The following is a 12,087-nucleotide window of genomic DNA, read 5'->3' as shown; positions in this document are numbered from 1 at the left end:
CTCGCTCCCCCGAAGGATCGGGGGAGCCCCAAATCCCGCCTCCCCCCCGGGTCCATTCCCGCTCCTCTGCCGCCCTCCAGCGCCCGCGAACCCCAAAATCACCGGGGCGGGAGCGGCTGGGGGGCTCTAAGGGCTGCGGGCGAAAGCTCGGGGAGACCCCAAACCCCCAAAGAACGAGACCCCCAAACCAGACACAGAGCCAGGGGGAGTTGAAAGGGGGGGCAGAAAAGGGGGTGCAGGGAGGTGACCGCAATTTAACCCTCCCGGGGGGGGGGGGGTCGAGCCAGCACCCCCCTTCACCCCAAAAGCCCCACAAAAGCTCAGCCCCACCCCCCCCCCCCGAGGCTCAGGGGTCCCCGAGGGGTTCAGGGACTCCCCAGAATTTGGGTGGGGGTCTCACGGTGGGTCTGAGGGAGCCCTTCTCGGTTTGGGGATCCCCCCTTCAATTCCCCCTGCAAATCTGGGAAGGGTCCCCAAACCCTCGGGGTGCGCCCTGGGGAGGGCTCCGTGCCCTTTGGGGCTGCAGCCCCTCCCCAGCTCCTCAATTAATTATAGCGAATTCATTAATTTATCCTCTGCCAGCACTAATTACAGGCACCAGGTGTCACCGCGGATGGAACTGGGGGGGGGAAAGGGGGACACCCCAAAACCTGCGACACCCCCAGACCCTGCGGGCACTGCCAGCCCCCCCCAGCCCAGGGAGGGACCCCCAAATCTGCTCCAAACCCCCCCAGCCCCCAAACCCTCCCCTCCTCCTTGGCCCCGCTGGGTTAATCATTAACAGGGGACAAAGTCCGCTGGCAGTGCCAATTTTGGGGGTTCCCCTCTTCCCCTCCACCCCGTGGGGACTCTCCAGGACGGCTCCAAGCCCCCCAAAAATGGCTCGGAGCCCCTGCCGTGTCCCCAAATCTCTCCCAAACACCTCAGGGCACGACCCTGACACCCCAAAACCAACGGGGCGGGGGGGCTGGGACCCCCAAACTGGGCCGCTGCCCCCCCTCCCCGCCGCTCCAAAGGGGGAGGCCCCAAAGGGCACCCAGTGGTTTTGGGGTGCGGTGGCATCCCGAGAGCAAAGGGCCCCACAGTGCCCACCTGGAGGGACATGGGCACCCCAAAACAGACTCTGGTACCCCTGGATAAGAGCCCAGGAAGGGACCCAGGCACCCCAAAACACATTCTGGCATCCCAAAGGGGCTCCTGGCACCCTGAAAAACAGACCCGGCCACCCCAGAATAGGCTCTGACCCCCCAGGGTGGGTGCTTGAACCCCCAAACACATCCTGGTACCCCCAAACTGACCCAAGTACCCTGGAACTGCTTCTGGCACCCCAGAGGGATCCGGGAACCCCAAACCCAGACCCTGAGAGGGGCCCTGGCACCCTCAAACAGAGCCTGGCACTCCAAGATGGGCCCTGGAACCCCAGAAAGGACCTTGGCACCCCAAAACGGATCCTGCCATCCTGGGATGGGTCCTGGTTGGCCAAAAGGGTTGCAGGTAGCACAGGATGGGCACAGACACCCTAAAACTGATCTGGGCATCCAAAAAAGGACCCAGGCACCCCAAAACAGGGCTTGGTATCCCAAAACAAGTCCTGGCACCCCTGGAAGGGTCCTGATGCCTCAGGGTCCCCTCCTGGGGGATACTGGTAGTGCAGGATGGGTCCTGGCACCCCAAAACACAGCCGGCCATCCAAACCAGACCTGGGCACATCAGCACGGCCACAGACACCCCAGGAGCGACCCTGGGGCCCCAGGGTGAATCCTGGTACCCCAAAACAGACCCAGGCACCCACAGGTGGGTTCTGGCACCCTGACACAGAGCCGGGCACCCTGAGATGGGTCCTGGCACCTGGGAGAGATCCAGGGAACCCAAAACAGGTATTGGCACCCTGGGGTGGGTCTTGGCACCCCAAAACTGGTCCTGGCACCCCAGGGAGGGACCCAGGCACCCCAAGGTTGGTCCTGGCAGCCACAGATGGGTCCTGGCACTCTAAAACAGATTCTAGGACCCCCAAACAGAGCCAGACACCCTAAAACTGATCTGGGAACACCAAGATTGGTCCCAGTCCCCCAAGAAAGACTCAGGAAACTCAAAACAGCCCCAGACACCCTGAGATGGATCCCGCCACCCCCACACTGATCTGAGCACCCCAAGATTGTCCTGGCTCCCCAAAACACCCCGGGCAGCCTGGGACAAGCCCCAAGACCCCAAAGAGGCGCACAACCCCCTCCCCCCAAGTATCAACACTCCCAAATTTTCAAGGTTTTATTCCAGCAGCGAGCAGAACCCCCGGGGGAGGCCCAGACCCCCCCAGTTCCCACCCCACAGCCCGAGAGGGGCAATGGCGGGGCTGGAGCCCTCCAGGGCAGACTGGGTGGGCTCTGGCTCAGGTTGTCAGTGGAGGGTGCCTGGTGTCCTGTCCAGAGCTGGGGACCCCCAGGGAAGGGGGCCAGGATGGAGGGGGGACACCAGGGAAAGGGGGGGGGCTCAGCAGGTCAGGACGTGGGGGACCCCCACGGGAATGGGGGAACCCCCCAGGAAGGGAATTGGCTCAGCTGGCCTGGACAAGGGTGCCCCAAGACCCCCCCCAGGACATGGACAGGACCCCCCAAGAAAGGGGGCTCAGGTGGCCAGGACTTGGAGGGAACCCCCCAGGCAGGAAAGAGGGGACTTGGGGGGGCTCAGAAGGTCATGGGGAGGACCTCCCCCACTCTAGAAAAGAGGGTTCAGCTTGGCAGAACATGGGGGGACACCCTGAGAAGGGGAGGCCCAGGGGGCTCAGCTGGGCTGGACTTTGGGGGACCCCCCAGGAAAGAAAGGGGGGCTCAGGGGAGCTCAGCAGGTCAGGTCATGGCCCCCCTTTCCAAAAAGGGGGGGCTCATCTTTCCAGAACATGAGGGGACTCCCAGGATGGAGAGAGGGGGGCTCAGCTGGGCTGGACATGGGGACCCCCTCCCAGGAAAGGGGGACTTAGGGGAACACCCTGGGAGGGCAGGGAGCATGGAGGATCCCCCTGGGAAAGAAGGGGTTGGTTTGTGAGGGGGCACCCCAGAAAGGCCGGGGGGCCTCGGCAGGGCAGGATTTAGGGTCTGCTCAGGAAAGGGGGGGCTCAGCCCAGCTGGCCAAGCCAAGGGCTGGGGGTCCCCCAGGAAAGGGGGTTCAGCTCTCCAGGACGTCGGAGGACTCGGACACGAGTTTCCCGTCGCGGGTCTCGATCTTCTTGATGACGATGGCGCGGGATTTGGGGGGGGGCCGTGCCCTCGGGGGGTGTGGGGGGAACCGAGTACCCCGAGCTGACCACGGCCCCCCCAAACGCCTCCCCAAAGCCCCCCCCAAAACCTGCCCCGAATCCACCTGTGGGGAAGAGGGGGCAGCTGTGAGGGGAGGCACGTGGGGGGCACCCAAGAGCAGGGGGTTCCAGGGACCCCCCCCAAACTCACCCAGGTACCTCGCGGGCTTGGTGTGGATGCTCAGGTTCTGCACAGCAGCCTCGAGCCTGGGGGGGTTGGGGGGGTCCCCCAAATAGGATCAGTGATGGAGGGGGGGATAAAGGACATGGCCTGGGGGGGAAATTTAGCGGGGGGGGGTGTCCCCCAGAACTTTCCCCTAAACAGGAGCAGTGATGGGGGGGATTTAAGGGACATGGGTGAAGTTGGGGGGGGTTGGAGGGGGTCCCACAAACGGAGTGTTTTTGAAGGGAGAGGAATAAGGGACATGGTCAAATGGGGGGGATTTGGGACATTCATGGGATGAGACATGGGGTGTGGAATGTCCGTGGGATACGGGATACCCACGGGATACGGGATATCCACGGGATATGGGATGTGGGATACGGAATGCCCAAGGGATATGGGATGTGGGATGCTCATGGGATATGGGGGGAATGTGGGATGCCCATGGGATATGGGATGTGGGATATGGAATGTGGGATGCCCATGGAATACGGGACATGGAATATGGGATGACCATGGTATCCAGAATGAAGGGCACAGCGTATGGGATGCCCATGAGATACGGGATGGAGCACAGGACACCAGCTGTGGGATACGGATGCCCAGAGGTTATGGGATGTGGGAGGCAGTATATGGGATGTGGGATGCCCATGGGATGTGGGATTGGGATCTGGGATCAGGCCTTCCCACCTGCACTCCTCGCCCTCCAGCAGCTTCCTGTAGGTCGCAATCTCGATGTCCAGGGCCAGCTTGACGTTCATCAGTTCCTGGTACTCCCGGAGCTGCCGGGCCAGGTCCTGCTTGGCCTGGGTCAGGGCCCCCTCCAGCCCCCCCAGCTTGGCCCGGGCGTCCTTCAGTGCCAGCTCCCCGCGCTCCTCGGCCTCTGCCACTGCTGCCTCCAGCCCGGAGCGCTGCGGGAAGGGACACTGAGCCCAGGATCCCCCCGGACCCAACATCCCCAGGATCCCAACATCCCTCACCCCATCAGGGTCCCCATGTTCCAGTGCACCCAGTGTCCCACTATCCCTCACATCCCACTATCCCTCACCCTCCTTTTCCCCCAGTATTCCCAGCCCCCCAAAATCACCCCCATCCCCAAGCCATTGCTCTCTCCTCCCATTCCCTGGACAAGATCCCAAGGGATCCTCAGGAATCCAGTGGGGGTGTCCCCAGGAGGGGCTGGGGGGTGTGTGGGGGAGGGGCAGGCAGTCTCCCTCCAGATTTCTCTGCAGGTTGGACCCCAAACCTGATTTTTCAGCGCCTCGATCTCAGCCTGGATGCGCTGGATGCGCCGGTTCAGCTCCTGGATCTGGCCCCGGGTCTGGCGCAGGTCGTCTCCCTGCTTCCCGGCCGCCGTCTTCAGCTCTTCGTACTGGGGACAGCAGACAGGGCATGGGCATGTGGGGCATCCCCCAAAACCCACCAGCACCCCAAAACTGGGAGGAAAAAGCTGGGATGTGGCCAAACTTGGAGGGATAGTCCAGGGTGGGATGTGGTAGGTCCAGGTGGGTTTGTGGCCCTAAACCCTAAACCCTGGGGGGGGGATGGAGATGGGGAGACCCCCCCCCCTTGTTCACCAGCACCCCAAAAATCGGGAGGGAAGAGCTGGGATGCAGGGGAGGCAGGAGGGATGCTCTGACAGGGATGGGGTAGCTCCAGTTGGAATTTGATGGGTCCAGCTGGGTTTGGAACTGGGATCTTGGGGGAATGGAGATTGGAGGGACCCCTATTTTCACCCAGCACCCCAAACTTTGGGATGGAACAGCTGGGACCTGCCTGTGCCAAGAAGGATGATCCAAGTGGGGTCTGGGATCTCAGGGGGATGGAGGTGAGGGGACCCCTCTCTTCCCCAGCACACCAAAACCAGAAGGAAGGAGCTGGGATGGGACCATGCCAGGAGGGACGCTCCAGTTGGGATGATCCACTGGGATGCTGTGAGTCCACTTTGGAGGCAGGGGCTTGGTGGGATGGGGAGGGAGGAACCTCATTTTTCTACCAGCACCCCAAAAATTCAGAGGAAAGAGCCAGGATGCAGCAGTGCTGGGGAGGATGATCCACCCAGGACGGGGCGGCTCTCCTTGGGATGTGGTGGGTCCGGCTGGGCTTGAATCTGGGGGGGATGAGGCCCCCAACTTTCCACCAGCACCCCAAAACGGGGGATGACAGAGCCTGGGAAGTGCTGGCACCGGGATCTGCACCAGGAATGGAGATGGGGCCCCTCCCTGCCCCGCGGCACCCCGGGACTGGGATGAGCCCACGCCACAGGGAACGCTCCAGGCTGGGATGGGGCAGCGCCAGAATTTCTCCCACGCAGCAGCCCCCAGGGCAGGGAGGAAGAGGAGGAGGAAGAGGAGAAAGAGGAGAAGAAGGAGGATGAGAAGGAGGAAGGATTTGGGTCAGGGAGGAGGCGGAGAAGGAAGTTTCAGGAATCAGGAGGAAGGAGGAGGATGGGGCAGGGAGAAGGACGACAGGGCAGAGAGGGCGAGGAAGATGAAGGCTTGGGAGCAAGGAGTAGGATCGAGGAGCAAGGAAGAGGATGAAGGCTTGAGAAGCAGGGAGGACGAGGAGGAAGGCTCAGGGCAGGGAGGAGGAGAATGAGGAAGAAGGAAGAGGATGGGGCAGTGAGGAGGATGAAGGCTTGAGGAGCAGGGAGGAGGAGGAGGAAGGCTCAGGGCAGGAAGGAGGAGAATGAGGAAGGAAGAGGATTGGACAGTGAGGAGGATGAAGGCTCAGGGTGTAGAAGAGGACGAGAGTTGTTTAGGGAGCAGGGAGGAAGAGTGTCAGGGAAGAGGAGGAAGGCTCGGGAAGCAGTGAGGAGAAAGGATGAGGGAGCAGGGAGGAGGATCAGGGCAAAGCAGGATTGGGGGAGAAGAGGGAGGAAGATGAAAGTTTGGGGAGCAGGGAGGAGGAGAAAGAGGAGGAGGAAGGAGGAAGCAGGAGGAAGAGGAGGAGGAAGGCTTGGGGGGCAGCAGGGGGTGCCGTCCTGACCTTGATCTGGTAGAGGCCTTCGGCCTCGGCACGGCTGCGGCCGGCGATGTCCTCGTACTGCGCCCGCACCTCGGCCAGCACCCCGGCCATGTCCAGCTGCCGGCTGTTGTCCATGGACACCACCACGGCCGTGTCCGACACCTGCGCCCGCAGCTCCTGCAGCTCCTGCGCGCACGGAGGGCGGGGTTAGCGGGGGGCACCCCTGAGTCCAGGCACCCCCAAATCCCAAATCCCAGGCACCCCCAAACCTCCTCGTAGAGCTGCCGCAGGAAGTTTATCTCGTCCGTGAGGCTCTCCAGGCGTGATTCCAGCTCCACCTTGGACATGTAGGCTTCATCCACGTCCTGCAGGAACACTCTTGTCACCCCCTGTCACCAGCACCCCCAGGGACCCCCCAGCAAGCCCTCGGTCTCAGGGACTCCCCCCGTGTCGGGGTTCCCCCTCAGGGTCGGGGTTCCCCCACCTTTTTGAGCAGGACAAACTCATTCTCCTTCTCTGTGCGGTGGTTGATCTCCTCCTCATACCTGGGCAGGGGGACACAAAGATGGAGGTGACAGGGGCACGTGGAGAAATGGGGATGGGGGGACATGGGGATGGGAGCTGGAGGGATGTAGGCACCCGAGGATGGGGGACATGGGGGACACGGGGACAGGGGTATGGAGACATCAGCGATGGGGACATGGTGACAGGGGAGACATTGGGACAGGGAGGGATATGAGGGTGGGTGACATGGGAACATGGGGACAGGAGGATACAGGGACACAAGGGGATGGCAGGACATGGGGAGCTGGGGACAGGGGGACACAGGGACAAGGCGTTGGGAGGATGTGGGGGCATAGAGAGGACTTGGACTAGAGATGTGGGGACATGAGGATATAGGGACACCCAGGGGGGACATCGAGGGCCATGGGGACAGGGGGACACGGGGATGAAGGGACACAGGGCAAGGCCACACAGGTCTGTGTGGGGGAACACCTGGGGACACAAACATGGCCTTGAATTCTTCCAGGAGGCTGCGGACGTGGCCCAGGTGGGGTCAGCAGGGGCTGTAGCCCTGGGGAGGGCTACAAGGTGGTGTGGAAGGGTCTGGGGAGACACGGGGGCACCCGGGGGCTTTGGGGGACACTGACTTGGCCTTGAACTCCTCGACGAGCGCGTGGACGTGGCCGAGCTCGGTGCGCAGCCGCTGCCGCTCCTGCCCCAGCCCCTCGAGCTGCCGCCGCAGGGTCCCTGCGTAGCCCCTCGAGGAGCCCCCCCAGGCTGCTGCGGGGAGGGGGCTGCGCCCGCAGGAGCCCCCCACTTGGTCTCCAGGAGTTTGTTCTGCTGCTCCAGGAACCGCTCCAGGAACCGCACCTGGGGAGGGGGGACAGCACCCCCAAAACCGGCCAAAATCACCACAAAATCACACCTGCGGGAAAGGGGGTCAGGAGCACTCCCACGCCCCAGAATCACCCCAAAGTCACCCCAAAATAGCCTCCACACACACCAAAATTACCAAAAAAACACTGCCACGCCCCAAAAAACACAACCTGGGGGAAAGCAGGGTCAGGTTGTTCCCATACCTCAGAATCACCCCAAAATCACTTCCACCCCCAAATCACATCTGGGGGAAAGGGGGAAAAGGGAGTCAGCACCCCAAAATTTTCCCAAATCACCCTCAGGAGAATGGTTTGGGCTGGAGGGGGGGCACAAAGTGGAAGGGTGGAGGCAGGGGGAAGATTTGGGGTCCTGGGGCAAGCTGGAGTCTGCGTGTCCTTGTGGGGAGTCAGGAGGGGACAGGGTGTCCCCAAGGGTGGTCTCAGTGTCTCCGAGGGTCTCAGAAGGCCCCCAAAGGTGCTCAGGAGGTCCCAGCTCATCCAGGGGTCCCAGAAGGGTACCCGGAACAGTTTCTAAGTGTCCCCAGGGGTCTCGGGAGGTCCCCAAAGGTGCTCGGGATGTCACAGCTGAGACTCAGGGGGTCCCACAGAAGGTCTCAATGTCCCCAAGAGTACGGGAAGTCCCCAAAGATGTTCAGGAGGTCCCAGGCCAGTCCCCAGGGTGGTCCCAGCCCTCCTTGGGCCCCCCCCCCCAGCTCCACCTTGTCGATGAAGGCGGCGAATTTATCGTTGAGGGTCTTGATCTGCTCCTTCTCCTCGCGGCGCAGCTCCTGCAGCTCGGGATCCACGGCCACGTCCAGCGGCGCCAGGAGGCTCCGGTTGATGGTGACGGCCGTGATGCCCCCGCCAGCCCCCGGGACCCACGAGGGACCCCCGAGCCCCCCGGAGCCGCAGCGGAGCCCCCCGTAAGGGCCGAGGGCAGGGGCCGTGCTCATCCTCAGCGCCGGGCCGGCCGTGAAGGAGCGGGACGAGAAGGAACGAACCGGGACGGCCGAGCTGCTCCGAGCGGCTGCCGGGGGATGGAGACCGACATCGGGGCGGGAGGAGCGCGGAAAAGCGCGGAAAGAGGCTCGGAAAGCGTTCGGGAGGTGGGAAAGGAGCGGGGCTGGAGGATGAGGAGGCTGGAGAAGATTGGGAGGAGGCTGGAGACAGGAGGGAGCTTCGAAAGAGGTTGGGAAGTGGATGAAGAAGGTTGGAAAAGGGTTGGAGGAGGCTGCAGAGAGGATGGAGAAGGTTGGAAGGAGGATGAGGAGATTGGACGTTCCGAAGAGGGTTGGAGCAGGTGCTCAGCTGAGGAGGACGAGGACGACTGCAGGCGGCTGCAGAGGCTCAGGAGGATGAGGACGGCTGGAGGAGGTTGGACGGCGCTGGAGACGGCTGAGCAGGACGAGGCCGAGAGCCGCGCTCGGGGCAGGAAGGCTCCGGCGGCCCCGCGGCAGGACCGGCCCGACGGGTCGGGGCAGGACGGGCCGGGCCGGGCGGAGCGGCCGGGCGGGTTCCGGGCGCGTTCCCGGTTTGGTTCTCGGGTTGGTTCCCGGGTTTGTCCCAGAGCCGGGGGAGGAGAAGCGAGGGGAGGGACCGGAGCTTTAACTCCTTCGGGACGGGGGATCCGCCGGATCGCCGGGACCGAGACGGGCGGGGGGGGTGGGCTCACGCCAAAATGCGGGTCCCGGTGCCCTCCGCGCCCCTCCCGGAGGAGGAGACCCACCGAGTGCCCAGGGAGTGTCCCCAGCCCTGTCCCCCACCGTGTCCCCTCACCGGCGTCTCCCAGTCTGAGTCCGTCACCACCTCACCAAGCCCTGCCCGCCCAGTTTGGGTCCCCAACCCCCCACACCAGGCCGGGTCCCCCCAGTCTCAGTCCCCAAGCCCTGACCCAAGCCCACGTCCCTCCCTTGTCCCCAGTCTGGGTCTCGGACCAATGTCACCACCCTGTGTCCCCAGCACCACATCCCCAATCTGTGACCACAAATCATTCCCCTCGCCAATGTCCCCAACCTTTTTTCCATGCCCGTGTCCCCATCCCGGGATCTCAACTTATGTCCCCAGTCCCTTTCCCCAATCCTTGTCCCCAGCTCACATGCCCATGTCCCCCATCTCTGACCCCATAGTTTGGTGGGCCACCAAACGGTGTCCCCAGCCCCCTGTCCCTCAGTGCCGTGCCCCAGTCCCTATCCCCCTCTCTGTGTCCTCATGGCCCCAGACCCGAGACCCCCAGCCCTGTCCCCAAATTACATCCCAAACCTGTGTCCGTAAACTCTGTTCCCCAACCCCCAAACCTGAAGCCCTGTCCCAAGCCCTGTGTCCCCAACCCCTGACCCCTGTCCCTGTCCCCAAATCTGAGACCCAGCGTGGGGCTGCAGCCACATCGCTCCAAACCCGGCCCCAGACTGGCCCAGCACCAAACTCAGCTGCAAAATAGGGAAAACATCCCCAAAAAGGTATGGGATGGATGGAGGGATGGATGGATGGATGGATGGATGGATGGATGGATGGATGGATGGATGGATGGATGGATGGATGGATGGATGGATGGATGGATGGATGGATGGATGGAGGTGAGTTCAGGTGCATTCAAGCAGGTTCAGGTGTGTTCAGGTGCATTTAAGCAGGTTCAGGTGTGTTCAGGTGTGTTTAGGTGCATTCAAGCATGTTTAGATGAGTTCAGGTGTGTTCACGCAGGTTCAGGTGAGTTCAGGTGTGTTCAGGTTCAGGTGTGTGCAGGTGAGTTCAGGTGAGTTCAGGTGTGTTCAGGTTCAGGTGTGTGCAGGTGAGTTCAGGTGTGTTCAGGTGAGTTCAAGCAGGTTCAGGTGTGTGCAGGTGTGTTCAGGTGTGTGCAGGTGTGTTCAAGCAGGGACAGGTGTGTCCAGGTATGTTCAAGCAGGTTCAGGTGTGTTCAGGTGCGCTCAGATGTGTTCAGGTGTGTTCAAGCAGGTTCAGGTGAGTTCAGTTAATGTTCAGGTGAGTTCAGGTGAGTTCAGATGTGTTCAGGTGTGTTCGGGTGCATTTAGGCAGGTTCAGGTGTGTTCAAGCAGGTGCAGGTGAGTTCAGGTGTGTGCAGGTGTGTGCAGGTGTGTTCAGGTGCATTCAAGCAGGTTCAGGTGTGTTCAGATGTGTTCAGGTGAGTTCAGGTGTGTTCAGGTGTGTTCAGGTGCGTTCAGGTGCGCTCAAGCAGGTTCAGGTGTGCTCAGATGTGTTCAGGTGTGTGCAGATGTGTTCAGATGTGTTCAGGTGTGTTCAGGTGTGTGCAGATGTGTGCAGGTGTGTTCAGATGTGTTCAGGTGTGTTCAGGTGCATTCAAGCAGGTTCAGGTGTGCTCAGATGTGTTCAGGTGAGTTCAGGTGTGTTCAGATGTGTTCAGGTGAGTTCAGGTGCGTTCAGGTGCGCTCAAGCAGGTGCAGGTGGGTCCAGCAGGTGCCGGTGCGTGCAGTGGTGGCTCCGTTGGTGGCTCCAGCCCAGACTTGCCCGGCACGAGGGCGGCACACGCCGGGCACGGGGAGGGTGCGGCACCTGCGGCCCGGGAGTCAGGCCCTGGGATTTGGGATCCTGGAGCTGGGATCTAGAGGGCTCCAGGGGGCTTCCTTCCTTCCTTCCTTCCTTCCTTCCTTCCTTCCTTCCTTCCTTCCTTCCTTCCTTCCTTCCTTCCTTCCTTCCTTCCTTCCTTCCTTCCTTCCTTCCTCCCTTCCTCCCTTCCTCCCTTCCTCCCTTCCTCCTTCCTCCCTTCCTGCCTTCCTGCCTTCCTTCCTTCCTGCCTTCCTGCCTTCCTTCCTGCCTTCCTTCCTTCCTGCCTGCCTTCCTTCCTCCCTCCCTCCCTTCCCTCCCTCCCCTCCCTCCTTTTCCTCCCTTCTTTTCCTCCCTCCCTTCCCAAATCCATCCAGATTCCACCATGGGGGGGCTCACACAGCTCTTGAGCAACCCCGCCCCACAGGGAGGGTCTCAAAGCCCCCCAAACCTGCGACCCCCGGGAGGGGACACGATCCTGCTCCCCCCTCCTCCACCCCCCCAGAGGCCCCCACCACTTCCAGCTCCCTCCCGAAATCGCGCCTGTCTTATCAGGCAGGAATTTCCAGAGATAACCGTCGGAGGGGGGTGGCGTGGGTGCCAGACCCTGCAGGATACAACCCCAGCCCCCAGGACCACCGAGACCCCCCAAGGGGCAGCAGGGACCCCCTAAACCCTCAAGCCCGGCTGAGTCCCCCATTGCCATCAGCTGGGGACACTGAGGCACGGGGGGGACACGGGGGGGACTTGAGGTGATGGGGGGTGCAGGCACA

General features: G+C 62.3%; 1 protein-coding gene across 1 annotated transcript; it reads right to left on the bottom strand.

The window, feature by feature from the left end:
- Window positions 1–2,251: 2,251 nt before the first annotated feature.
- On the bottom strand, window positions 2,252–8,849 carry KRT8 (keratin 8). Its single transcript, XM_063425069.1, is given in 13 exon segments — window positions 2,252–3,258; window positions 3,260–3,354; window positions 3,441–3,496; window positions 4,143–4,363; window positions 4,699–4,824; window positions 6,441–6,605; window positions 6,689–6,784; window positions 6,904–6,964; window positions 7,571–7,680; window positions 7,682–7,735; window positions 7,737–7,793; window positions 8,518–8,822; window positions 8,825–8,849. Coding segments are annotated over 13 exon segments (1,470 nt in total). The 3' UTR covers window positions 2,252–3,159.
- Between the last annotated feature and the right edge of the window lie 3,238 nt (window positions 8,850–12,087).

The sequence above is a fragment of the Prinia subflava genome, unplaced genomic scaffold (assembly GCF_021018805.1).
Source record: "Prinia subflava isolate CZ2003 ecotype Zambia unplaced genomic scaffold, Cam_Psub_1.2 scaffold_52_NEW, whole genome shotgun sequence".
In the NCBI taxonomy this organism is placed as follows: Eukaryota; Metazoa; Chordata; class Aves; order Passeriformes; family Cisticolidae; genus Prinia; species Prinia subflava.
The sequence above is the reverse complement of the archived record's forward strand: the minus strand, read 5'-3'. Positions and strand labels throughout refer to the sequence as shown.